The 25,127-nt window shown below is 53.0% G+C and overlaps 10 protein-coding genes across 10 annotated transcripts; 5 read left to right on the forward strand and 5 right to left on the reverse strand.

Annotated features, from left to right (window-relative positions):
* Window positions 1–1,292: 1,292 nt before the first annotated feature.
* On the reverse strand, window positions 1,293–3,601 carry PFLUO_LOCUS5550 (uncharacterized protein; the record flags this gene model as incomplete). The annotated part of the gene is made up of 5 exons (XM_073783006.1): window positions 1,293–2,652; window positions 2,716–2,841; window positions 2,897–3,067; window positions 3,118–3,344; window positions 3,404–3,601. 5 exons carry the CDS (start codon window positions 3,599–3,601, stop codon window positions 1,293–1,295), a joined length of 2,082 nt encoding a protein of 693 aa, XP_073639604.1.
* Window positions 3,602–5,822: 2,221 nt separating this feature from the next.
* PFLUO_LOCUS5551 (uncharacterized protein) lies at window positions 5,823–8,774 on the forward strand (the record flags this gene model as incomplete). The annotated part of the gene is made up of 1 exon (XM_073783007.1): window positions 5,823–8,774. The coding sequence occupies one exon, from the start codon at window positions 5,823–5,825 to the stop codon at window positions 8,772–8,774; it is 2,952 nt and encodes a 983-aa protein (XP_073639605.1).
* A 349-nt stretch (window positions 8,775–9,123) lies between these two features.
* Window positions 9,124–10,533, reverse strand: PFLUO_LOCUS5552 (Exopolyphosphatase; the record flags this gene model as incomplete). The annotated part of the gene is made up of 1 exon (XM_073783008.1): window positions 9,124–10,533. The coding sequence occupies one exon, from the start codon at window positions 10,531–10,533 to the stop codon at window positions 9,124–9,126; it is 1,410 nt and encodes a 469-aa protein (XP_073639606.1).
* Window positions 10,534–10,646: 113 nt separating this feature from the next.
* PFLUO_LOCUS5553 (uncharacterized protein) lies at window positions 10,647–11,870 on the forward strand (the record flags this gene model as incomplete). Its single annotated transcript, XM_073783009.1, has 1 exon — window positions 10,647–11,870. The coding sequence occupies one exon, from the start codon at window positions 10,647–10,649 to the stop codon at window positions 11,868–11,870; it is 1,224 nt and encodes a 407-aa protein (XP_073639607.1).
* A 386-nt stretch (window positions 11,871–12,256) lies between these two features.
* On the reverse strand, window positions 12,257–17,719 carry PFLUO_LOCUS5554 (uncharacterized protein; the record flags this gene model as incomplete). The annotated part of the gene is made up of 4 exons (XM_073783010.1): window positions 12,257–13,454; window positions 13,509–16,260; window positions 16,315–17,245; window positions 17,369–17,719. 4 exons carry the CDS (start codon window positions 17,717–17,719, stop codon window positions 12,257–12,259), a joined length of 5,232 nt encoding a protein of 1,743 aa, XP_073639608.1.
* Window positions 17,720–18,443: 724 nt separating this feature from the next.
* PFLUO_LOCUS5555 (Slx4p interacting protein) lies at window positions 18,444–19,665 on the forward strand (the record flags this gene model as incomplete). The annotated part of the gene is made up of 3 exons (XM_073783012.1): window positions 18,444–18,679; window positions 18,729–19,158; window positions 19,300–19,665. 3 exons carry the CDS (start codon window positions 18,444–18,446, stop codon window positions 19,663–19,665), a joined length of 1,032 nt encoding a protein of 343 aa, XP_073639609.1.
* A 12-nt stretch (window positions 19,666–19,677) lies between these two features.
* PFLUO_LOCUS5556 (Thymidylate kinase) lies at window positions 19,678–20,404 on the reverse strand (the record flags this gene model as incomplete). The annotated part of the gene is made up of 2 exons (XM_073783013.1): window positions 19,678–20,210; window positions 20,257–20,404. 2 exons carry the CDS (start codon window positions 20,402–20,404, stop codon window positions 19,678–19,680), a joined length of 681 nt encoding a protein of 226 aa, XP_073639610.1.
* Window positions 20,405–20,533: 129 nt separating this feature from the next.
* On the forward strand, window positions 20,534–22,050 carry PFLUO_LOCUS5557 (uncharacterized protein; the record flags this gene model as incomplete). Its single annotated transcript, XM_073783014.1, has 3 exons — window positions 20,534–20,753; window positions 20,824–21,814; window positions 21,873–22,050. The coding sequence occupies 3 exons, from the start codon at window positions 20,534–20,536 to the stop codon at window positions 22,048–22,050; spliced, it is 1,389 nt and encodes a 462-aa protein (XP_073639611.1).
* Window positions 22,051–22,245: 195 nt separating this feature from the next.
* On the reverse strand, window positions 22,246–23,229 carry PFLUO_LOCUS5558 (uncharacterized protein; the record flags this gene model as incomplete). Its single annotated transcript, XM_073783015.1, has 1 exon — window positions 22,246–23,229. One exon carries the CDS (start codon window positions 23,227–23,229, stop codon window positions 22,246–22,248), a length of 984 nt encoding a protein of 327 aa, XP_073639612.1.
* Window positions 23,230–23,504: 275 nt separating this feature from the next.
* On the forward strand, window positions 23,505–24,897 carry PFLUO_LOCUS5559 (bifunctional farnesyl-diphosphate farnesyltransferase/squalene synthase; the record flags this gene model as incomplete). The annotated part of the gene is made up of 3 exons (XM_073783016.1): window positions 23,505–23,572; window positions 23,635–24,706; window positions 24,766–24,897. The coding sequence occupies 3 exons, from the start codon at window positions 23,505–23,507 to the stop codon at window positions 24,895–24,897; spliced, it is 1,272 nt and encodes a 423-aa protein (XP_073639613.1).
* Between the last annotated feature and the right edge of the window lie 230 nt (window positions 24,898–25,127).

The raw sequence follows: 25,127 nt of genomic DNA on the forward strand, positions 1-25,127 counted from the left end.
CTTGTTTGGCCGCGACCAATGCCACCGTTACCGCAGACATCGTGACTGTTAACTGTAAATTTGCATTGTACCCTGGAATGCCCATTGGGCCCTGAAAATTTATATGGAATTGCAAAGGTACGGGCAAATCCTGATGCCGGAATGCTGTTTGCGGATAAAGCAGCAAGATATTCCTTGGTTATGCCCACTTTAGCTGGTGTAATGACACAGAGATCTACGGTAAAGGACAGAAAGCACGCCGGAAAGAGTATGAGACAAGAGGGAGCTGTTGAAGACGATGGGGGAAGTTACACTGTATGCTTTCGGAAGGTTACAGCCGGCACTCCCGATCACGTGAACTCCAAGCCCTAGGAAATGTGTAGGCTTGACGGCCAGACCTTCACGAATTTTATTAAATGGTGCAAAGGGGCTAAAAAGGTTCATTCCCAGATTAAAAAAAGTTTCAGGGACAATAGACATAGCAGGTACAGCAGGTACATCAAGAACAGCATGCTGGCTTCAATCAGACCACCCTCAGGCATGACTTTTTAGCACATTCTCCAGAGACTGAGTCTTGTCTACCGGGATGTAACTACGGAATCTCGGGCAAAACAATTGCAGATCTTGCTGGTAAATTTTGGCCGTTTTGAGACACTATCAATGCCAGATCTATGCGTCATGACTTCCATTGAGCCTCAAGAGGCAGTAGTAACAATGGAAATATATACTAGTGGGACCACCGCAGTTCTCAAGTTTGGATGAAGCGCCACCACCATCTAGAACATAATCTGACTCTTAAAAAGGCTACTGATGCAACAAAATTGAACTGAAAATCTCCAGTGATTAAAATTCACAAAAACGCGGAGTAGAAGAATACTAGCCTCGAGAAATAATCCGGAACCAGGCAACTTTGCCATAAGATAATAAACATATCGGACGAAGCATCTCGGAGTTCGGCAGCTGGTGTATGGGGCCAAATATTCTTGAGATCGCTGGAAATGCTCACGTTGTGTACAGGAATAGATCCAAGTGGCTCGATCAATATGAGCCCGATCGCGGTGGGTCATGATCGCCCACGGACCGGGACCTCCCTTCCCCTTGGCAGTTCCGAAAACAGCAGTGTTAAAAAAAAAAAAAAAAAAGCCGACAGAGATTAAAGAGAAAATTGAATTAATATTTGGGTGATATCAACACCTTCTATGGCCAGTCTTACTGGGGTCGCCCAAATGCAATGCAAAGCTCAAGAGGTATATCGTGAATTCCAACATCAAAAATCAAAAAAGAGATGCGGTAGATGAAGCTTTACCACTGCTTTATTCGTGTTCCTCACAGCCCGACGGAGATTCTTGCTCCCGAGATTGCACAGCTTCCAGTTCAACTTTAGAGGAATCTTGTTCCCAATTGCCCATGGGATCCCGACCTCCATCGTAGCCTTGGGAGCTCTCGTGGTCGTCAGTCCCAGAAGGCTTTCGGGACCATCCATTCATGTTATCCAGCCCCAGATTATTTAGAAAGCTGTCAGAGGCAGAAGATCCGGACTTTTGCCCTTGGGGACCCGACTGCCCATATTGGCCTGGTTGTGCCTGCTCACTAGCTTGGCCCTGATACCCATTGTAGGCCCCGGGAGGTGCCTGAGGCCAGGCATCAATACCATCCAAGATAGCAACCGCCATTCCATTAGACATATGCGTTTCTATGTGGCAGTGGAACAGAAAGGGTCCCGGGTTGACCACCTGATATCGCAGCATCATCCAAGTTGGACCAGCAGGCCCTTGCGCAAGGAAAGTATCTCTCATCTGAGGGTTTTCCATGTGGAAAAGGTCAGGACGCTCGGCAGCGGCCTCTTCAGTGCTAGACCAGTTGAAGATCCCTGGGCCAACACCCAGGATGTAAGCCTTGTTGGAGTGCTTGTGCATGATGTGAGGGGCCTGGATTGCTGGTGTGTTGGGCATTTCACCGAGCTGCAGCAGAAGATCGACCCAGGTTCCGTTCATGGTTTGGATGACTACCTGTTCCTCTAAATTGTTCCTGGCATCTGGGTTGTAGAGGATCGGGTCGTCCCAATTGGCCATCATGTCGTATAACCCACCGCCAGAGGATGTCCACGTATAGGACGAGCCCCAGCGGCCAAGTGTAAGATTTATCAGCTGATCGGCGGTCTTGGGGATGGTGACGGCGGGATAGGGTTTAATGTCTCTCGGATCCAAAGGTATGACAGAAGCAGAGGTGTTTGTTCCACCGTAGTCCACATAAGCTTCAGACGGTGTGGTGTTTTGGGAACCTTTGTATCGCAGGGTAGCAAACCCGGAGATGACCTGATCGTCTTGGTTGGCGGGGATTCGGATCGTATAATCCTTGGGAGTCTTGTCGAGCTTGATCATAGCGGCGTATCGTTCACCGTTGTAGATGGACGCTCTTTCGACAAGAATCGGTTCAACATAGCTGCCATCAACTTCGTAAATGTACATGGGATGCTCGTCAATGGAGAAAATGAAAGCCTTCATTGCAGCCGCGCTAATGAACTTCAGACTGACCCAGCCCTGAGCCGGATCTACTTCAATAATCTCGTGCAAGCCCTCGGTGGGGCTGCATCCTGAGTTCAGACCTTCGGGGATTTTGTCAGGGTAGGTAGGGGGGAAGTTGCCCTGGGTCTTGTATATATTGGGTACACATCTTTTTTAGAATAGGGCATGAGTTAGTAAGTTCGACGGAGAGGTACTTTAAATCACTACTCACCCTTTGTCAGACAGCGGCACAGAGTCAATGGTAGACTTCAAGTATGGAAGCTCTAAACTCGAGATTGTCGAGGTCCCAGGGCAGTACACAGCACCACGGCCGTTGACCAAGATGCTGTCCATGCATCTAAATCAGAGTTAGTGAAAAAATATCGTTTTGTCCAGAAAAATGTAAAACTTACACGACATTCAGACGGCTGTCCACTTGTACCTGTTGGTACTGCTCAGAAGTCAAGCGGTCCCAGTCAGAGAGCATAACAAGCTGAGGATTTTGCTCTGCTCGCTGCATAGCTTGAATATCCTGGGCATTACTTGAAATCAAGCTGAAGGGTTGTGGTACATCGGGAGCCGGACTGTATTGATTAGATTTACGAGAGACCGTGGCGCTGGGATAGAAGCTTACTTTATCGAGATCGGACCATATAAACCATCCATAATCTGGGAGCGAGCATGAGAATGGTACCAATAGGTTCCATACTGAGTAGCTTTCCATTTGTATGTCCAGCTCTGCCCAGGTTGAATGGGTGTCTGAGTAAGGCCAGGTACACCATCAGACCATGGAGTGTTGTGCTGCTCGATACCGTGAAAATGCATGGTTGTGTTGAATGGCATGTTATTGTGAACGGTAAACTAGGGGAGAGGTAAGTTAACCACTGTAATCTGAACACCGATTCAATCTCCTGACTTACTTCAACATCATCACCCTGGTCTAGACGTAGCTCAGGGCCAGGAAATTGGTCGTTCATGAAGACCATTTCCCGCACGTTACCGTCAGGAGCACCTTGCTGCCAGGTGAGGCTCAAGTCAAAGTAAACAGGCTTGGCCCACACCAAAGAAGGCATGAGCCCAGGTGTGGCGATGGCAAGTAGAGTCTTTAGCAGTGCCATGACGCTGATGATCTTGGTCGGGTCAAGGAAGGTCGAGTGCTGCTTGGGTAAAGTCAGAACTCAGATGGAATCTACAAGCCTGAAAAATAGACCTTGTCAGGTGTGGAGGTACCTAAAGTATTTTAATCGGGAATAATATTATACAGTTTCTCCAATGGTAAGCGGTACTAATGTTTACTCCTATCCACGAAAGCGCTTTAAATGTCCGAAAGCATATTTGCTTACATATTTGACAATACTAGGTTAGATTCAACCTTGTTCTCTCCTCTTTGGTAAGTTTGCATTATTGAGTAAAGACAAGCCTCTCTATGGGCGCGGAATGCTGAGGAGGAGGCTGTAGAAGATCTGTGCAGCAACCAACCCCCGTTTTCGACAATATGGAGGGTAATAGGCCCCAGAGCTGGCTTGTCCTGTGGATTGAGTTATGCGAGCCACATCAAGTTCTGTGTCTGCTGTGTTGTTGTTGCTCCTGTTGTTATGCAAGGAGGTAAAACTAGATTATTCGGAACGTAGTGTTTGATCGTGGCTGGCATTCCTAGCATAGAATGCCAGATATCCCTGCATTTTGCCCGAAAGATATAGTCAAACAAGTCGAGTGAGTGACTCAGAATGATGGATCTTGAAAGGTCCGATCATGCGCATGGTGAGAACCAGGAAATGGACGGGATGCCCCTGATGAACACTGGTAGAGAGGCAGCCGAGTGTGGTGGCAGCCCATGAGACGATGATTCAATAGTGATAATTGAAAGGAAGTCATAGTTCTGAACCTTCTCTATTTTTTATTGGAAATTTTTTTTTCCAGCAAGGTGATGCGGTGTGGACTCAGCTAGCCGTCTATGTTTCTGTGTTTGTGATGTTGCTCCCGGCGGTTGCCATGGCGGCAGACGGAGATGGCAATTGCATCAGCCCATGAGTTGACTGGAGGAACCAAGTATTCAATGCAATAAATTTAGTTAATCTGTTCGACAGAAGCCCTTCTAGAAAAATTAATTACGTAGTAGGAAATGCTGCCCAGTTCGTCGTCGCCCTCTCAGGTGAAGCTCAGGCCGCCTTTAAGCTTATCGATAGTCGACGCCGGCGCTAGCCCCTTTTGGGCGACATGTAAACACACCATTCGCCCTCACCGTCTTTACAGCTTCATCTACCCTCAGCTCCCTGCCTTGTCCACCCAGCCAATCCTGGCACCCCTCTGTTGCTCTCTGCCAGTCTCTCTGTGTTTTCGGTCGCTCAACATGTCGATTGCGTGAGCTTCGTGGTGCTTTGTTATCCTGGCGCAATTTGCGACTCACGCCGAACCCCGTTTTCCTTCCATTTCGGTCTACGCCAGACTCGATTGAACCGACAGTTCAGCTTTCTTTCGCCAACTGAAAACTACGATCGACCTTAACTCAGATCTCTTCTTGAGGGCCACGAATCTCAGCTGGTCGCCATGGCTGCCACCTCGTCGCAATTGCCACTGCGCTTCCCATGCTGGTGTCGAGCTGTGTACTCATGGGGCGGAGAGACGACACGCGACCTGGGCTTTGTGGAAGGCGACTTGATTGAATGTTTGAATGCAGGTGACGGACAATGGTGGATGGGCCGTTTGCGCCGTGACAGGCGTGCGGTTGGGCTCTTCCCATCCAACTTCGTCGAGCTCCTCAGCGAGGACTTTGTCCCCGTCAGTCGATCTGCCAGCCCAATGGTTCAACCAAACACATCCCCTATCAACAATCCCACGGCGGCCCCCAAGAAACAGAAAACAGTATTCCGAAAGCCCTTCCAGGCCCATAGAGAGGCCGTCGCCCCCTCGTCCCAACTGGCCCGCATCGGAACCACCTCAAGTGTTACAAGCAATATTCCACAAACACCCCCTCGAGATGGCTCCGTTCCGCGAAGCGTTAAGCCGCTGCGTACACATGCATCGCAAGTCAAGTATCAAGGCTCCTTGTCCCGAGCGTCATCTGGATCGCGTCCCTCCTCACGGGGTGCTTCTCCCCTCTCACCTCGTTCGTCGCAAGAGTCTGAGAGATCATCCGCCATGACGCCGAGACATAGCACGTCTTCTTCTCGGCCTTCTTCTCGCGAAGTCTCGCCTTTGGCACTACAGGAGCCTGAAGAAGACTCGCCTCCTCCACCCCCACCGCCGCCGCATCGAGTCGCTGTGAGTCGAGCACCATCGCCCTCTCCGCAGCCTGCATTACACTCTACTCGATCCGGATCACACTCTCCTCAACCACAAATGCACCATCCTCGGCAGCCATCACCTCGGTCAATGGCTCCCTCGCCCACGCCTTTGATGATGAATGATCGCTATGTAACATTCTCTCGCACGCCATCACCAGCAGCCCTTTCGATGCACTCGGCAAAATCCGAACAGTCAGATGTCAATGGAAACACACCGTCTCCTCTTCGCGACGCAATGGAGGATGTCATGACCTCTTTGCAAGATATGGGCATGCCACGACAAGCTCCGTCTCCCTCTCCTCCGCCTATGTTCAACAACCCTTGGTCGCCTGATGCGTACGATGAAATGCGTGGAGGAAAACAATCAGACGACAGGGGTCGACCTGTGACATCACTAGGATTTGATGGGAATAAAGGCCAGTACAATGGCGGGCTGATGCATCGGAATAGCATCGCTACCCAAGACCATTACATGGAGGGCCCACCTCAACTGAACAACTACGTCCAGAGGATGGAGAGCCGCCTCCGTCAGTTAGAAGACCAAAATAGGCCGCCTGAAGATGAAGATGCCCCTCCTCCACCTCCACCCAAGCACGCTACCTATCACCCTCGACACAACTCCATTCCGGCTCAATATCCGCATCTGAGAACTCAAAAGTCCGGGCAGGACTTGAGAGGAGACAACCTCAGCCGAACCTTTACCTACAAATCGACGACCACGGATTCCTCCAGCGGCATGCAAAGTATTGGCACCAGCATGACGGTCAGTACAGACAAAACAAGCCAGAGTCTGATGAGCGGCCCATCTGCTGGAGGCTTCAGTGCGACCAGTGCCGGAAGCTTTGCCAGGCGGAATCTTGGTGACCGGCCGAATACAGCTATGGACCCTATCCGGTCCCGGGGGTTCAGTGATGCTGGAAAGCGACCAGAAACACCCTTGACGGGCATCTCTTATCACTCCAGTCATAACACATCCCGGCAGGGCGCCTCTTCGGCCGTCCCATGGTCAGCGGCAGATATAGATGCAGCCGAGCCTTCTGGTGTCTTTGGCGGCCTTTCCACGCCGAAGGGCAAGAAGCACGGCTTCTTCAAAAAGATTCTTGAATCTGCCAAAACTGGAGCGGCAAGTGCGAGGAGCAGCATATCTGTTGGCTACAGCGATCGGTCACAGTCCCCCACGAAAGGGAATAGATTGGCCGGTGCAGTGTCGCCACTCCTCATGTCTCAGTCCAGCAAGGACACGGCCCGAGATACATTGCTTGCAAACAATCCTGTTGACTGGGTTCAGGTCCGCCGAGATGTCAACCGTGCCTCTTCTCCCAGCCGGAATGAGCGGATCGAACGGGCTGAGCGGTGCCAGATGCTTGATCACCCGGTGATCTATGCGGTAGAGGAACTCGGCGAGACCGCGGAAGGTGATGAAAGCATTGATGGACTACCCATCAGTGAGCCTACGAATTTCAACGCGCCAAATCTTGGCCTCGTTGACAAGAGTGCTCGCTTCGTGAACAGTCTTCCACCCATGACGAATCCGATGAGTTTGGCGCAGGGATACATTTGCCGTCCCTACAAGAGTGATGTGCAACGGTTGCGTGCAATCTTCACCTGGGTTAGCGAGAAAATTGCCTGGGAGGAGCCCGTTGATGGTCTCGATGTAGACCTGAAAAGACTTCTGCAGGCCAAACGCGGCACCCCGCAAGAGATTGCTCTTCTTGTCAATGAGATGTGCGCCGCTGTTGGTCTTCACTCGGAGACAATTCATGGATTCCTCAAGACTCCCGGAGACACCCTGGACCTGGACAGTCTCTCACGTCCTAACCACTGGTGGAATGCGATTCTTGTCGACGGCGAATGGCGTTTCATGGATTGTGCGCTCGCCAACCCAACAAATCCTGTAAGGAACAAATTCATCACCAACAGTTCCGCAGTGGCTGAGAGCTGGTACTTCCTGGCACGACCACTTGACATCTGCTACACCCATGTGCCTATGTACCCGGAAGCACAACATATCTGTCCTCCAATATCACCAGACGTCCTGTTGGCGCTGCCAACCGTCTGCCCGCCGTTCTTCAAACTGAACGCCCAATTTCCAGATTATGATACCAGTCTGATCCGCCTCGAGGGATTGGAGGTCATGCAGATCCGTCTTTGGGTCCCAGCAGATGTTGAATGCGCGGCTGAAGTCGAGTCACCTGCATTCGCTCGCGATGCCGACGGTGATTTCTTCGAGAGTGGTGACATTGTGCGCAAACGAGCGCTTGTCCAGCCGGACTGGCACAGCGGCCAAAAGAGGATTACTGTCAAGGCTGTGCTGCCAGGAGATGAGGGTCAGGGTGTACTGAAGGTTTATGCTGGCAAGAAGGGGCTTATGCATTCCAGCCGTGATATTCCTCATCCATTGGCATTGGCCCTTCCAATCTTGCACACCGGAGAGAATCCACCATACGAATTTGTCTTGCGCCATCCCACGCCTCATGCCCAGCGGCATGATCTTTATATCATGCAACCTCAATGTTCCCGGCTGGCTGTCAATAATACCTTTGTCTTTGCTGTTCGCCAACATCCTTCCTCGGGTCCACCTCCTCCTCCCTCTAAGGATAACGAGCTCGTATCCAGCGGCCGAACTTCACCATCCATCTTCACGCGCCCATCGAGTGCCCTCAGCATGGTTTCCAGCACTGCCGGCGCATCTACGATCTCGAGCGGCTCAAACGAGTTTTCTGCATCAACCTCGGCTATCTCGTCGACAAAGTCCGGTTCCGGGCGAGAAAAGCCAGCGAAACTGGCGATTCAGTCTCCCTCTGGCAAAATTCTACGCCTCACCCGTAAAGCTGAGCATATGATCAGCAGCCCTGATACCAGCGGCATTTCCATGAGCGACGCCAGTGGTGAGGGCAGCGTCTGGGAGACCGTCATCAAGATCGGCGAGCGCGGTGTCTGGCGCGGTCTCGTGCTCGCCGATCGAGTCGCGCGCTGGTGCGTCTTCTGCGAGTGGGAGTGTAACTAATTTTTGACGTGTTTGTTTGATCCTGGAGTTGGCACTGAGCATTTTACTTCCCATGCATTTCAATTTTCTCGTCTTCTGCATATCTTGGTTTGATTTAGCTGGGGCTCTTGTTTCTGTTTGACTATATCTTTCTTGTTTCATTCTACGGACATTTGCATCGGCTCGACTAGCCTCCTGCATCCATTGCATTCTGCCATTCAACCCTTGGTGGATGGAGTCCTAATAAATAAGCACCTGTGAGAAATAAAATTTTGCATTTTGGTATTCTGAATTGGCCGGTTGTAGATATGTTATACTTTCTTGTCACACCGAGGAGGGTAATGCTGCCTCTATTCAATCCTCATTGTGTTTAAAGATTCGCCATTGCGGTGCGAAGGAGCGGCGCAACCTGCTTTCGACTGGCGGCCACATTGGTCTGCACCCATAGTCTTCTCCAGAGAGGAGAGTCCCCATTAAACTCGTCGCGGAGACCTTCTGTCACCGTGGGACTAATGTCACCATCCAACAGCGACCAATCCACCAGCCCGAGCTGCTCCGCTGCCTGAGAAACAAATCTCTTGACTCCGTCGACAGCTGCACTGTTGTCATTCACCGAACAGATAAAAAGCTCTCGACAAAAGCGGTCATTACCAGCTGTGAAAGCGGTCATGATGATGACCACGTCCAACTGCTTATCCTCTGCCACCGCGAAGGAACGAACGGCATCCAGGAACTTGTCTGACCCGCCAGCCTTTCGAACAAGCCATTGCATCGACTTGACAGACGAAGAAAAACCAAGCTTGACGCGCTCTCCCGACGACTGCGTTGTCTCAGTCCAATCCTTGAAATCACGGTCCAGAATCTCGTCCATCGTAAGGAGGTCCAGACTATTCTGCTTCGTGTTAAGGACGCCCTTGTAAAATGCCTCCACGTCCCATTCCGTCTCCGCGGCAGCATCCTTCGAGATACGAGACTCAACCAGCCGCCGGAGCAGTTCCACAGCTTGGACGTCGACGTCGGTAACTTTGCCTTCGGCCGTCAGATTCGACGTGTCGATGAGCACAGCAGCCAGAGCCAGTTGGGCAACTTGCGACATTTCAGCTGCATCTCCAGCCCAGAGACCTCGCCGTTCCAACTCGTTTGCAACAAGGGAGGCGCATGACCCAGGCCCCGGGTGAATAACCAGCGGCTGAACAACCGGGAGTGCCTCTGCGCGAGGCATAAATTTCTCGTCAACATGGTGATCAATGCATCCCAGCGTGCGAAACTCCACATGCGGCAGACCGTTCAGAGCACCCCGGCCTGCTTCTCCCGAGTCTAAACGGAGCGGCATCGCGTTCCAATCAACTAACGTCGCGTCCGCGACAAGCGGTGTCTCCACATGTTGGGAATCTTTGAGTGCCTGCGCAAAATTTGCGACTGTAACGACATGCTCGCGCAGTAATGCCCCCGCGGAGTCAGGCGTCTCCTCAAACCGCTCTTCTGATCGCAAGGCAGGGAATTGCGTGGACAGCCACAGGGCAGTCACGAACTCCGGTCGTAGACGGTATAGTTCAGGCCCGGAGGGGATAGTCGGCAGATTCACGAGCGGGACATGTGGGCGCCGCGAGGTAGTGGGCAGCCGGTTGTCGGCGCAGTAGGAGTAGACGATGGCGGAGATGATCGAGTCGAGGTCTGCGGAGGCATTGCCGATCACGTACACGGGCGAGGGCGCAGTGCCGGCGAGGAACTGGAGGTGCGATTGGCGGGCGTGGCGCAGGAATTGAAGCAGGCTGCGCATGACCGAAGGACGTGGAGAGTGTGTTTTGGGGGTTGGAGTTGGAGTTGGGGGAAGTTGACTCTGACATCATTCTCTCGTCTCTGTCATTACAACCCACTACACATAGTAAGATCATGGCAGTCGTGCTGCCGGAGGTCTTCGCCCAGATCCCTCGCTACCCACTGCTCTACAACCATTCCTCGCCCATTCATTCCCTCCCGCGCACCTCTCAACGCGCAACCGGCACATCCCCGCGTCTGGCCCTCTTCGCCAAACGCGAAGACCAATCCTCACCACTCGCCTGCGCCGGCAACAAATACCGGAAACTCGAATACATCATCCCAGACATTCTCTCTGCCTCACCACAGCATCATGACCACGAACACGCAGAGACACCCACACCCAGCCCCGGCGCCGCCACAACCCTAGTAACAGAGGGCGCAGTCCAAAGCAACCACACAGTCCAAGTCTCCGCGCTCGCCCGACAACTCGGTCTAAACGCCCTAGTCCTGCTGCAAAAAGGAACAGGTGCCGGATTCCGCACTGCCAGAGACCCAGACGCCTTCCTGCGCAGCGGTAATGTGCAGATGAACCGCATGCTTGGCGCGGAGGTGCGTATCCTCGACGAGGGCGATCCACTATCGCGTGATGCAAGACCCGTGCTAGAGGAATTGCGCGCCCGCGGACAGAGACCCTACTGGATCCCAGGCGGTGCGAGCATGCACGCGCTCGGTGGACTGGGGTATGCGCGCGCGGCGATGGAGATCGCGGTGCAGGAGAAGGAGCTACGGCTTGGTGGATCGGGACGGTTCGATTATGTGTTTGTGGCGTGTGGGAGTGGGAGTACCGTTGGCGGGCTGGTGGCCGGGTTCAAACTGTATGAGAAGATGCGGACATCATCTTCGTCGACTGCGTCTTCTTCTTCTACTACTGCTGCTGCAACTGCTGCGCCACCGCGACAAATCATCGGCGTGCTCAATTCGCCTACAAATCCCAAACCATACCACGAAACGCGGGTACTTACCTTTGCACGCCGCGCGGGGGCATTGATCGGACTGGATCCCGAGACGGATCTAGGGGCGGAGGATGTGCGGCTGGATGATCGGTTCGTGGGCACTGGGTACGGGGTACTGGATGTGGAGGCGCGCGAGGCACTAGAAACCATGGCCCGAACAGAGGGAATGATTCTGGACCCGGTGTACACGGCAAAAGTAGCTCGCGGGATGCTGCATTGGGTCCAGCAGGGAGAAGTGGTGGCGGATGCTCGGCGGAACGGGAATCACTCGGACGAGGTGAATGTCTTGTTTATTCATACCGGTGGACAGGCTGCCCTGGGGGCGTATGCGGATGTAGTCTAACTATCTAGCCTCTGCACATACTGGGTCAATTAACGAATAGGAAAAGCTGCATTCAACTAGTATTACATGGGTTGTTTGACGAGCAAGAACAAAACAAGTAGAGCGAATCCAGCATCTGCATCATGTCACAGTCATCAGAGCTTGGGTTGGTATAACCAGAAAAGCAGAAAATCAAAAGGCCATACACCTCGTATAGGAAACAAGTATCAGGAAAAGTACATTGGAAGAGAAACAAAGAACTCCCCGGACTCAATGGACCACAGACCTCTCCTCTCCGATAAGACTCCGATTTTCGAGCAGAGAAAAAACGAAACCAAAAGCAATAGGAATAACAATACAGAAGACACTCGGGAGTGGAATAAAGAAGGGAAATATAAGATGGTAACTCAGGATTCTGCTTGCGTGGTGGCAGTGGCAGTGGCAGTGGTGATGGTGGTTTCCTTTCCACCATTGAGCGTGCTCTGAGCAGTGCCACCGCTGGGAGCATCCTCGTGGACCGACCCGGCGCGGCTGCTCCCGTTACTGACATCCATAGCCTCAAGAGCGTCGGCGGCATGAGTATTCTCCAACGGCTCCGGGTCAGGCTGATCGGCCTGGGAAGGCCCTGCCTCGGACTCAAGCTCGGGTTCCTGATTTGTAAGATCCGCAAAGACATCATCGAGGTCCTGGCGAGGACTGCTGCTCACGAACGGCATGTTGCTATCAGCATCGACACCCGAAGGACCGCTCGTTGCATCCCGATTGAAGCGTGGTGGGCTGAACAACGAAGTATTTAAGCCCTGCTGGTGCGGAGTGGGTGACCTCGGAAGGAATGAGGGAGAATTGGCGTCTGCATGAGGTAAAAACGCAGAAGAGGTCCCAGGAGCAAAGGCTGGGGTGGAATCACTGGCCGGCAAAGAGTAGTTGGCAGAGAAAGGATAGGACGCATTGTTGGGCTCCGACATGGGCGTCAGGGTAGGCCCGGCGGTGGTCGATTCCGGTGGAGCGCTGCCGTCGGTCGTCGGTGTCGGGGCTGGCTGCAAAGATGGCGGCCGTGCCGCTTGGGCATCGACCGACTTGCGCTTGGCGGAGTTGGCAATCTTCGGACGAAGATGCTCCGGAAGATCTTCGGGACGTTCGATGCCCAACTGGGCCATGATCTTTTGCTGCTTGGTAGGACGCGGCTTCCTTGTCGACAATGACTGCTCCAGAATTGGTGGCGGCTGCGGGGCAACAGGTGCCCATTTATGTATTTCTTGCCGGAAGAAATTCGTCTCATAGGCTAAAAGCACCTCGGCGCCCTCAATCTTCCGCAGGTAGAAGATCAAGGTAGGCACCTCCTCGGTGGTCGTACACGTAGCATTTGTGAAGCCGTGCAGGAAATCGCGGAATGCCGTTGCGTGGCTGACGATGCTGTCCAGCACTTCCTCTTCATCCGGCTGGAAAGGCAGACCCGCGATCTCGGCCTGCCAGTCCTGAAGATCTTCCAGTTTGGGACGCGCCGCATCACGCGGAATCTTCTGCCTCCAGTCGCAGATGGGACAGGTGTACTTGTCGAATTCCTTGACCTTGCCTCGAGCAATCTTCAAACATTTGCCGTGGTACCTATATCCCAGGTCAGTCATTATGCTCTAGCAGGGAGAAATAAACTAGACTCACCACTCGTGGCAGACTTCACATTCAATCATCATTCCAGACTCCTTGTGTCTGCAAATGCAGAACACATCTCCTTTCTCCGATTTTGGACCAAACATGTTGGTGGTCGGGTTCTCAAGTAAACCGTCTGGGGTATTGTGCCGCGACGAAGGTTCCACAGGGGGCCGATAGCTGTCCTGCAGGTCGAAACAATACACATTCCGCTTGTCGACATACTCCATATGCGACTTCAAGATATGAAGAGGAGCATTGGCCTTGCCAAACAATTTCTTCCCTTTCCGCATCCAGTCCTCGTGGCGCTTTTGTTCACGCTCCAAATCAATCGCCCCGATAGGTCGACTATTCAACTGTTCCAATGACTCTGTGAGCTCACGAACATCCTTATACTTTGGGCGGTTTTTCATGTCGGAGTCCTTGCTGCGTTCATAGAGGTCCTGGATCCGCTTCTGGGCCTCGCGTTGTTTGGTAAGGATCGCCTCCACAGAGGCCAAAGTGTCCGGCGAGACCGGGAAACGGGAAGCCTGGGCCGAGAGCGCCTCCAATTGCTGATAGTGGACAGCATCGACCGCCATCAGTTCTTGGGCTTTGGCCTCCCACGCTTCACCATGACGGCGGAGCTCTTGGAAATGACGCAGAAGTTCGTTACTCTCGGAAAGTCCCAACTGTTCTCCATTGGAAACAATCTCATGGCAGTCCTTGAGGGTGATGTGTTTGTCTCGTCTCTGCCGTGCCTCATCGGTCCATTTCATTTGGCGCACAATCCGTTCCAGGTGCTCCACTTCCGGGATGTCCACGTTGAAATTGCGGCTAGATTCGACTAACTCCTCAATTTCTTGGCTCGATCGGAGATGCGGGTTCATCAGAGCAGCGTTAACCTCCTTGCGGAATTTCTCGATCTCGCGGGTCTTCTCTTCCAGAGCCGCCATCTGTGGACAGTCGAAGGAAAGTTTATCAGCCTCTGCCAGAAGGGCGTAGATGTGTTCCACTCTGCGGACTTCACGATCCCGATCGTCCAGCTGCGCCGCCTTGGTACTGCCTCTACGCCATGCTTTCTCGTTTTTCCTCCGGTTCTGCTGCTTCCGGGTAATGTAGTTGTTGGCTTCTTCAACCCACTTATCGCAACGCTGGACGAAGGCCGCAAGATCTTGGAGGCCGGGCAGGTGGTATGGGATTTTCTCACCTTCACTGAGTAAGTTATGAAGGGACTTCAGCTGTGGCTTTGGTTCGTCCTCCAGGGTCCTGTCGAGCTTTTCGTTCCATATTTCCGGGATTTTTGAGCGCTCCTGTACCTTCTGGACTAGCTCCTTCAATGCGTCGTCAGTTAGGCGATAGCGTAAGGTATGGCCTGATCCAAGTAGCTTCTGTGGAAAGGGTTCGCCGCAACAGTCATAGGTCTCCACATGCAACAAGCAAAGGGTCTTGTCTGACTTGTGACAGCGGAACTGGGTGAGATAAGTGTAAGCCTTGCAGTACTGGCACTGGTAGTCCTCCTCAGGGAGGTCTTTCTCCTCAACCAAAACCGTGAGCTGGCAATCACCAGTTGGGGAGTCAGTGCCAAGGGTACAGTTATGGGGTGCGACCTCCCTGTGACGGGCAATGAACGTTGCGCGATCATTTAGCTCTCTCGTGGTGGTCCGTTCGAGAGCAGGAGCCAGCCACTTAGCAGTGGTGATAGATGTATCGCGAGCAGCCGCCGTGAGTAGAAGCTCGTCATGGGAGAAGCACGGGTGCTTGCGGAAGGACTGCAGCCGTTCGACACCCATCGCTCCCCATGGTTCCCAGTCTGCAGGGGCAAAGTTGACAGCCTCATTGAAATTGAATCCATGGTTAAAACCCGCATGGTACGCTTGAGGGAACGTGAGGACAAATTGGCCGGCTCTCTGATCTATCGCGTAGACATTGACACCAGCCTTGCGCAGCTTGTCCGGCGGCATCAAGGTGACCAGCTGGAAAAGGAGATCGGGCTGACCTTCGAACAGCTCCGGGACGGCCTCTTTCATAGCTCTTTCGAACGCCTCGGCATCGGCTCCGGGAATTCCATACCAGGTTTTGGTTGCGCCGAAGTGCTGGTAGTTGGCTGAATAGGCATAATGGTCCTCGTTGTGCCAGCAAAAGGTCGAGAAACACATTCCAACATAGACCCAAGGCACCGTCATGCCAGAGACATCAGACTTGATGTGACGGAAAAGCGAGTCCCCATAGAAAGGAAGGACGTTCAAATTCCACGGATCAGACGAATGCGGGTCAAGTGGATTCCGCTCAATGGTCGGAAAGCCGCTGCCATGAGTAGTCGAGTGGATGTCTGCGCCATATTCCACTTCCACGGTCTCATGCAAATCCACCACGAGTTTCCAGAATTCGGCTTCCACGTCATCTTCGGTCTCGCGGCGGTGCGTATTGAGCACGGGGTCGAATGGCATCTTCGAAGCGAAATACTTCTTCTTGAAGTCGTTGGCCTTCTCTTGGAATTGTTTGAGTGAATAGACGCCTCCATCTTCGAATCCGAATTCTCCGTTTCCAACCAGACACCTCGGACAATGCCAGTCCTGTTCGGGCCCTGTCGTCGTGGAGGGATCCAGACACGTTTTGTGATAGCCAAGTTCACAATTATCGCAAACAAGAATTGCAGAGTGATTGTCGGACTTGCCACATGTTTCACATCTATCTCCGGTTCGGCGAGGGCCGTCCTTGCGTTTGGGTCCAGCTGGACGAAGAACGGACATATGAGACCCCGAAACCGTCGGTGGCGCCCCATCTAGGGAACATGAGTTAGATGAAGCTTGCTTAAACACATAGCACGGGTAAATACCTTTCTTCAAACGCTTGCTGCGTCGTCCATTTCCTCCATCAGCATCGCCATTTTCCGCCTGAGACGCACTATCATGGCTGATGGCACGCTTGGCAGGTTGCCCTGCCTCGCCATTAGGGACTGGTGTTGAGATGGTTGAATGCTCCGCTACACTACCCGGAGTCGAAACTCCATTCTCGGTTTCGTGCTTGATTGTGGGGCCGTTATTCACAGACACAAAAGACGGAGATTGATTGACGGCGGTAAAGCCACCGAGACCAGAATTTACCGGTGTGAATCCTGACATCGGTCGGACCGGCGGTGTCGGCTCGACGGAGGGTGTAGGTTTTTCCGGTGATTTCTCCATCGGAGTATTTGGGCCTGCACTCGGACGCGGCGTTGGGGTTCCGGGGCGTGTCTTCGAAGGGGTTCCGTTCTCTTCCCCCACAGACTTCTTGGTCATTGGTGACTGGCGCGGAGACGGTGTATACGGTCCACCCTGTTCTTGCTCCAACTGCTGCTGCACGCCAGGTTTGGCAACACGCAGCCACTCCTCATAGGGCTGCAGATATCGTTGGTAGGAGTTCTTGAGGGAGGTCGATAAAGAAGACATGATTTTGCCGCTGTATCCGAGGTCACGGCCGATCTCCGCCCATTTCTTGGTCTTACAGACCTGCTCGAAGCCCCCACGAACCTCGACGGCCTTTTTCAACTTGTAGAGATCCAGTGGGCGCTTATCGACGCTGGGAAGCCGGCTGTAGTTGGTCCCGTGTTGCTTGTGAAACATGGCAAGTTGATCGGTGTAGTTCATGTTCGCGCGGTTTCCTGCGTAGGAGTTCGGGTCAGAATTAGGCTGCGGAATGGCTCCACCGGCAGCAAAAACAGCTGGACGCGGGACCATACCTCCTTCGACTGAGTTGAGCTCCTGTCGACGGGTCTTGAAGTGAAAACGCTGTAGAGCAAAAAAGGGACATGGTCAACGATGAACAAAACTGAAAAGACTTGAGACAGCTCATGGAAAGGTTGAAAGAAAACCCGGCCAGCTCCGTGTCCACCAGGATCGAACAGAACGTACCTCTGTGTCGATTGCAAAGGGCGGTTGCCAGTTCTCCGGCGGTACCACTCTGCAAATACCATATTTCTTGCCCTCGGGAGCAATCTTCTGGATGTATGCTACCGGGTCCTTGAACTCCTCCTCTGTTGGGCGGAAAGTCGGCGCTTCGGGCAAGCCATGTGGGCGTACGCGTTTGGACGGTTCGCGAGGAGTATTGGGCTGCCCACGCCGCTCCACAGTCAATAGATCCAGGGGAGTTGATCGGCGAGCGCTCAAGGGCACATTGTGAGCGTGCGATGGGTGGGTGCTGGAGGACCGGCCCGGCTTGGACTGGGCCGCCGTGGATGCTCCGGCAGAGACCGGGGCCACCATCTTGGGGGAGCAGACGAAAGAAGGTGGATGTGCGAATCAGACAGCGCGAGGTTTATTGAGCCGAGAACGGGAGGGGGGCACAATGCGACAAGCGCATTGAGAGGGAAATCGAGGAATCGGATGGAAGGGCGGGTCTGGGCGCCCTGCGATGCCGATACGAAGGGCGGGTTGGGGTAGTCGAGGACCGAGGAGGAGGAAGGCAGGAAGAGGATGACTCAAGAAGAACGAATGGATTGAGGGAGAGAGCGAGATGCTCGATAAGGGAATCGACCCGAGTTGGCCTTTGTGGGGGAGGAAGAAAGGAAGAGGATGAGAAAGCAGGAAGGAAAGATAGATGGCTCTGGGGTATCCACTCCTATGATTGGGCCGTATCGCATGGTCACGCCGTGACGAGGGCTCGAATCCGAGGCCCGTGTGCCTGGTGCCGTATCGTGTATTTTTCAGTCACAACGCCGTCACGGCGGGCCGGGGCCGCAAACGGGACATTATTATTGCGATTGAGCAGAGATGGTAGTTAAGTGACTTGTTGATATTACCGTCGGTAGTGTTAGTTAGTCCAGCTATGCACCATATGATTATCTTCTCCGATGGCCATCGGGCTGTGACACGTCAATCATTTGCTGAATCGCGATATCATTCTTCCATCGGACAGCATCATGTGATGTTGTCTGTTTCATCCCTATAACAAACACTCTGCCTGATTGGAGTATATACGGTCGGTCGGATGGATGAACAGTCCCGGCCCATCCCAGCATACTACTGCTGCTACCTCCTTCGATCCACCGTCCGGCATGCCTCGCTGTACATCGGCTCGACCCCGAGCCCGAGCCGCCGACTGGCCCAGCACAACGGCCAGGCCAAGGGCGGGGCCAAACGCACGGCCAAGGACAAGCTGCAACCCTGGGAAATGGTCCTGGTGGTCGAAGGGTTCATGAGTCGCGTGGGGGCCTTGCAATTTGAGTAAGCACCTCGCTCATACTTACCTGCAATTCGAAGTTAATTGGTACAGATGGGCATGGCAACACCCGGACAGAACTCGGCATATCGACTCGGATGACACAGATAATGCCATTGTTGATCCCACCACGGGGAAACCCAAGTCTCGCGCCGCGCGCTCCAGGCGATCGCTGACAGCTCATCTGGAGAATCTGCAGGCGCTGCTCCGCTCGGCCTATTTCTCCAGTGGGCCGTTGAAGGTGCGCTTCTTCTGCGCTGATGTCTACCGGGTCTGGAGAGTCTGGAGCGATCGGGTGCATGAGCAACTTCCGGCCAATATCCAGCCGATCCTGGACGGAGACTGTCCAGTCGCACCAGACGATGCGCGACAAGACCAACGTGTGGGTAGCATTCACAACCTCTCGGTCGACTACGCAAGACTGGGGGAGTATCTCGAAAAGTCCATGTTTCTCCTAGAGGATACCGAAGATCTACGATGCAGCGTATGCAAGAGTCCAGTCCATCCGAAAGCAGAGCTGATTGTGGTGTGTCCACGAGCACATTGTCGCGGGGTCGGTCATATATTATGTCTATCTAACAAATTCCTCGACGCTGCCGAACCAGACCGTCTCGTTCCATCCCAGGGAGAGTGTCCGGCGTGTCGGCAAGTGATGCAATGGCCGGACATAATGCGGGAACTCAGTCTGCGCAACCGAGCAGAAAAGGAAGCCCGAGAAATTCTGAAAAGAAAAGAGAAGAGAGAGCGCCTGGCAGTTCGCGGTGGTTCAGCCGAACCCTCGACCAGGAGTCGTGCGCAACGAACACACGATCGGCCTGATGACTGTGACCACGAAGACCCTCCGTTAAACGACCGTTGGTTTGACGCGGTAGATGCGGCATCCGAGTCCGAATCTGAAGGCCCGCAGAAGAACAAATGCGCTCCACCTCCGTCCAAATTGGAGATTGTCATTGAAGACAGCGAGTGGGATGACGCGGAGCTGATTGAATGAGCCCAATCACGCTCAGTGGGTAATTTCAAGCGGTCCTAAAGCTCTCAGAGGTCCAATCGCGTCCAAACGCGAGATACACTTCACGGCCACGTCAACAATCTCCTCCGACACCTCATCAACTGTTCTCCCCGCGTCAATAACACAGACATCGTCCCGCTGCCGGTCAAGGAGCGTCCCAAATAATTGGCGTACGCGACTCTGCATCGTCTCATTCTCATATCTCTCCGCACCAAATCCGCCCCGCTTCGCTGCCTCTTCGGGAGAGATACTGAGAAAGAGACAGATATCCGGTCTGGGCAGTCCCACCTCCGGCTGCCACGCCCACTCGAGCGAGAGCGTAGGATTGGCCTTTGCGGCCGAGTAGACTGCGCCGGAGTATGAGTACCGGTCAACGATCACGGTGGTTCCGTTAGCGACGGTGTCTTGGATGTGCTTGGCGAGTTCCCAGCGGTTCGCGGAGAAGAGCAGGTGGATGGAGTGGTCGTCTTGGTGTGAGGCATTGCGTAGGTAGCTATCTATTAGCTTGCCGATGGGTGTTGTTCGGTCTATAGGCTATCAGTTCCATAATGCCATGAATGTCGACAGACACACCTGGAAACCGAATGTATTCAACCGCGTGTCCCTTGGTGAGAAGCTGATCTCGCAGCAGCTCACACTGACTCGACTTGCCGGCCCGATCAAGTCCCTCGACGATAATGAGCGCGCCACGACGCATGGGTTGGGATTCTAATAGGGTCATGGTGAACTGAAGGGGCGGGTGTGGTTGTTGTTGGCACAATCGAGACGGGCCCGCGGTGTTTATCGACGGGCATTTTCTGCCGATAAGGAACACACTCTTTCCTCCTCCTCTTTCCTCCCACCGGCCGCCATGGACCCCGAGGCACTGTCTCCGATGGTGACCTTTGCGCTGAGTCCTGCTGCCCCCATTCTGGCGCCGCGAGTCGGCTCCCTGGCCATTGCTGGCCGGAAGCCCTTGACCACGCCGCACTATCTCCCGCTGTCGTCGCGGGGAACCATGCCGCATATATCGCACGACGTACTGCGCGACCACACTGCGCTGAACAGTGTCTATGTGGGCTTGGAAGACTGTATGATTTCCTCGAAGCTTTTATGTAGTGAAAACTGACAGTGGGTACCCCGGTCCGGGGCTCAGATCAGTCGTTGAAAAGAAACACAAATCCCCGGTGTACAACACGCCCACCACATCATCGCAGGAGTCACCATTGAAGAAATTTATATCTATGCCCCAGGACATGCCGCTCTTCCTCGGTCCCCGCAGGTTTCCTCCCATCCCCTGCCCGCCAGCCAACACCGACACCTCAATCGCCGTCCTAACCACCAACGGGTTCGGCCAACTTTCCGCGCATGAATATCTGGATGCCGTGCAGCAGCTACGTCCGGATGTTGCAATTGGATTTTCTGACATTGTTCTAAACAAGCCTCCCGGCGTGAAGAGGCGCGGGAAGATGGTAGATCGTACGCATGCGTTTACGCGCGATGCGCTCGAGCGACTATATAACCGGGAAGACAAGTCGAGTGCTGCATATTTCGCACCAGTGCTCCCACTGGAGAATACACAGCAGTCCCTTTATCTAGATGATCTGGCCAGTGAGTTCCGCGAGAACATCTCGGGACTGGCGCTGTACGAGTCGGCCTCGCTACAATATATTCCAGAACCCTTGGGTGATCTGCCTCGGCTACTATTTAGTGAACCGTCCAGTCCGCACGAGGTCCTGCGCGGGATCTCCCTCGGTTCAGATCTCCTAACTATCCCCTTCATCGTTTGGGCATCTGACTCCGGAATCGCAATGGAGTTTGTCTTCCCGGCTCCGTCAGCCGGACAAGCCGGCCCGCTGCCCATGGGACTTGATCTCTGGTCCTCCGACTATACAATCGACACATTTCCGCTGTTCGAAGGATGTGAATGCTTCACATGCCGGAATCACCACCGTGCCTACATCCACCACCTGCTAACTGCGAAAGAAATGACTGCATGGGTGCTCCTCCAATTGCACAATCATACAGTCATGGATGCCTTTTTCGCCGGCGTTCGGGACAGTATCCAGCGTGGCTCGTTCGAAGAGGACGTCGCTACGTTCAATCGTGTCTATGCACAGTCATTGCCGGAGCGCACGGGCGAGGGTCCTAGGTATGTCACGTTTCTATTTCTATTTACTTGATCTACTGACACATGATATCTATCACAGAGTACGTGGCCATCATCTCCCTGCTGCGCAACAAAATCAACCCCGACGCATGCCTCGCATGTATGGCCGGCTGGACGACGCGGCGCAGAAATTCGCCGAGTCCCGGTCTTCCTCTGTTGTTACTCCGGATACGGATGCGGAGGGGCTGGAGAGGCATGGGTTTGCTGAGAAAGTATAATTGTTGCATTGTGAATGCACCCGAAGAAGGCCTGATCAAAAAAGAGAAATGCTTGGGCTTGCTTTATAGAACCTTGCGTGTTGAATTTGGCGTATATTTGGAGTGTCATGGGGTAGTGCCTTTATAGCCCAGATATATATTCTGGCCATATGAGACATGGGAGTCTGGAAAGAAACACTACCCTTATCGTGCTATCTATTCGTGATCTCTTTTCACCATCAACAATACTCCATCTACACCCATCTTGACAATCTCATCGCCCTGCTCCACCCCTGCTTCATGTAAAAGCCTCTCTATCTCCTTGCACATGATTCTCGCAACATCAGACTCGGTCCCAGCCAAATCCGGATGAGCTTCACGCCACCGTATCACTGTGCCCCTAGTCCCAAGCATCTTCTCCGTCGCCCGAAGAACCACAGATAAATAGCGAGGATCACTCTGACCCGCGAAGAACTCGTCGCCCTCCGTGCACGGCACATCCCTATTCCAATCCTTGCGGTAGAAAGTTTCTCGCTCGAAACCAACAACAGGCTCGGAGATAGACCATGGGAGACCGAGATCGGTGTACAATCCTTTCGCAAGGAGAGTGCCATGATCCATATAAGGCTTCAAATATCGGTCTTCAATCTCCAACATGGAAGCCTGAATTGCGGCGTGATTGGGCATGGATGGATGCGGATATCCGCCTCTAACAGCCCAGAGGGCAACAGTTCCTCCCGGCTTGAGGATCTCCGCCGCCCGACGCCAGAACCGCGGCATGTCAAACCAGTGCGCTGCCGTAGCCGCGACGATCAGGTCAACACTGGAGTTGGGAATTGGTGGCACGCTCTGAGAACCGAGATCTTCCGCAGTGGACATTTCGAACCGTATAGCCTGGCCATTTGACGAAACACCGCCGAGCGAGCGCGCCGTACTGATCATACCCTCTGACGGGTCAAGACCGATGGCATGGATGAAGTGCGGCGCAAGATCACGGACGGCATTACCTGGCCCACAGCCGACATCGAGGATTGTGGTTAATTCGCCGCCAGTAAACAGATGGTGGTCAATGATGGTTTTATACAGGTTTGGGTGGTAGTTCGGACGGAGTCGAGAGTAGGCAATACCTTGTGACTGGTCGTAGGAACGAAAGGTCCTCTCTGGTGTAAATGTTGTAGATGTATGTTCAGTGGACGCCATGATTGTTGGAATTATCCAGAAGAACTCAGTCAATCCTTGACCCCGAAGATGGGGTTTACATGACCGGTGTTCGGCACGCCCGAAACCCGCAAATCCGTCCCGGGATATCCTGCATCTATAGCCGGGTTCTTCTCTATTCTTCAAAGCCGGCGGCCTTCCTTTAATTGGTCTTCTCCTAATTATCCCTTGAATGCTTTCTTTTCCCCTGTTTTGTCTCCTGTATCTCTGTTCGAGCTTCGGGTGTCTCTCGGTTCCCGTACCTGTCCCGGTCGACCATGGGTTTCGTTGGCTATGCTATCTACTTTGCTTTCCATCCCATTGAATTGAAGTCAATTGTCCAATGGTTAGTATCCAAATAGGCTTCTTGTTTCATCTCAGTTTGCTAACCCTCCTATTGTCATGTAGGAAACTCTGGCGCAATCCACCACACGAGCGCAATGAAAAGAACGAGACCGAAACACAGAAAACCTGTTTCAAGTTCTTGGATACATCCGGTCGGAGTTTTAGCGCAGTGATCAAGGAATTGCACCCAGAGCTACTATTACCAGTCTGTATATTCTATCTTGTCCTCCGGGGGCTGGATACCATCGAGGATGACACTTCATTGCCCCTGGCGACTAAAGAGCCACTACTCCGGGAATTCAAAAATGTCCTGACACAAGATGGTTGGAGTTTCACTGGGAATCGTCCGGAGGAGAAGGACCGTGAGCTTTTAGTTCAATTTCACAATGTGGTCACTGAATTCAAGAACTTGAAGCCGGCGTACCAGGATGTCATCAAGGATATTGCGGATAAGATGGGTAATGGGATGGCTGACTATGCCGTGAAGGCAGAGAAAGTCTTGAATGGAGACAAGGACGATGCTAGTGTCAAGACTATCGAGGAGTACGACTTATACTGCTACTATGTCGCCGGCCTAGTCGGAGAAGGTCTTACACGTCTCTTTGTTTCGGCGGGATTAGCCGACTCGAACCTATTGAAGCGCTCCAGCAGATCAATGGGCCTCCTTCTCCAAAAGATTAATATCATTCGCGACATCCGCGAAGACTTTGATGATGGCCGACAATTCTGGCCGAGAGAAATTTGGTCGAAGCATGTTGACAACTTCGAGGATCTGTTCAAGCCCGAGAATCTCGACGCTGCGCTGAACTGCGGCTCGGAGATGGTTCTTAATGCACTCGAGCATGTCGAAGAGTGTATTTTCTACCTGGCAGAGCTACGCGAGCAAAGTGTCTTCAACTTCTGCGCTATCCCGCAATCCATGGCTATGGCTAGTCTCGAATTGTTTTTCCGCAATCCTGCAATCTTTCAACGCAATGTCAAGATCACCAGGGGCGCGGCTTGCGATCTAATGGTCCAGTCGACTCAGAATCTGGAGGTCATGACTCGGACCTTTCAGCGAAACACTCGCGCAATCCACAAGAAGAACACGCCTGTAGATCCAAACTTCTTGCAGATTAACATTGTCTGTGGAAAGGTACGCATTATTTGCTTTTCACTTCGCTCCACACTGGTTGTTGCTAACTCAGTGTATAGATTGAGAAGCGGATTGAGACTCTCTTCCCAACCGAGGCAGCCGAAGAGGACGCAGAGAACAAACGGCACATTTACTCCATTTTGTGTTTGATAGGTATCATTGCCGCCCTTGTCGCTTTCCTTGTGGTATAACAAGCTGGTCGTGACATGGCCTTTTGTTTCCGAGACAAAGTATTGAAGGGTGGAGGCAGGACACTTAGGATAAATCGAACTAGATAATTGCACACTCTGTAAAGGAGAAAACGAGCTACTTGCTGAGATAAGATGACTCGTGGTCTTGATATTGACAGGTCATAAAGTCTGCTGCTTCATCCTGCATCATACACATTATCATTTTATATCCAAGAGGCTATCAACATATC

This window comes from Penicillium psychrofluorescens, assembly GCF_964197705.1.
Source record: "Penicillium psychrofluorescens genome assembly, chromosome: 3".
Classification (NCBI taxonomy): Eukaryota; Fungi; Ascomycota; class Eurotiomycetes; order Eurotiales; family Aspergillaceae; genus Penicillium; species Penicillium psychrofluorescens.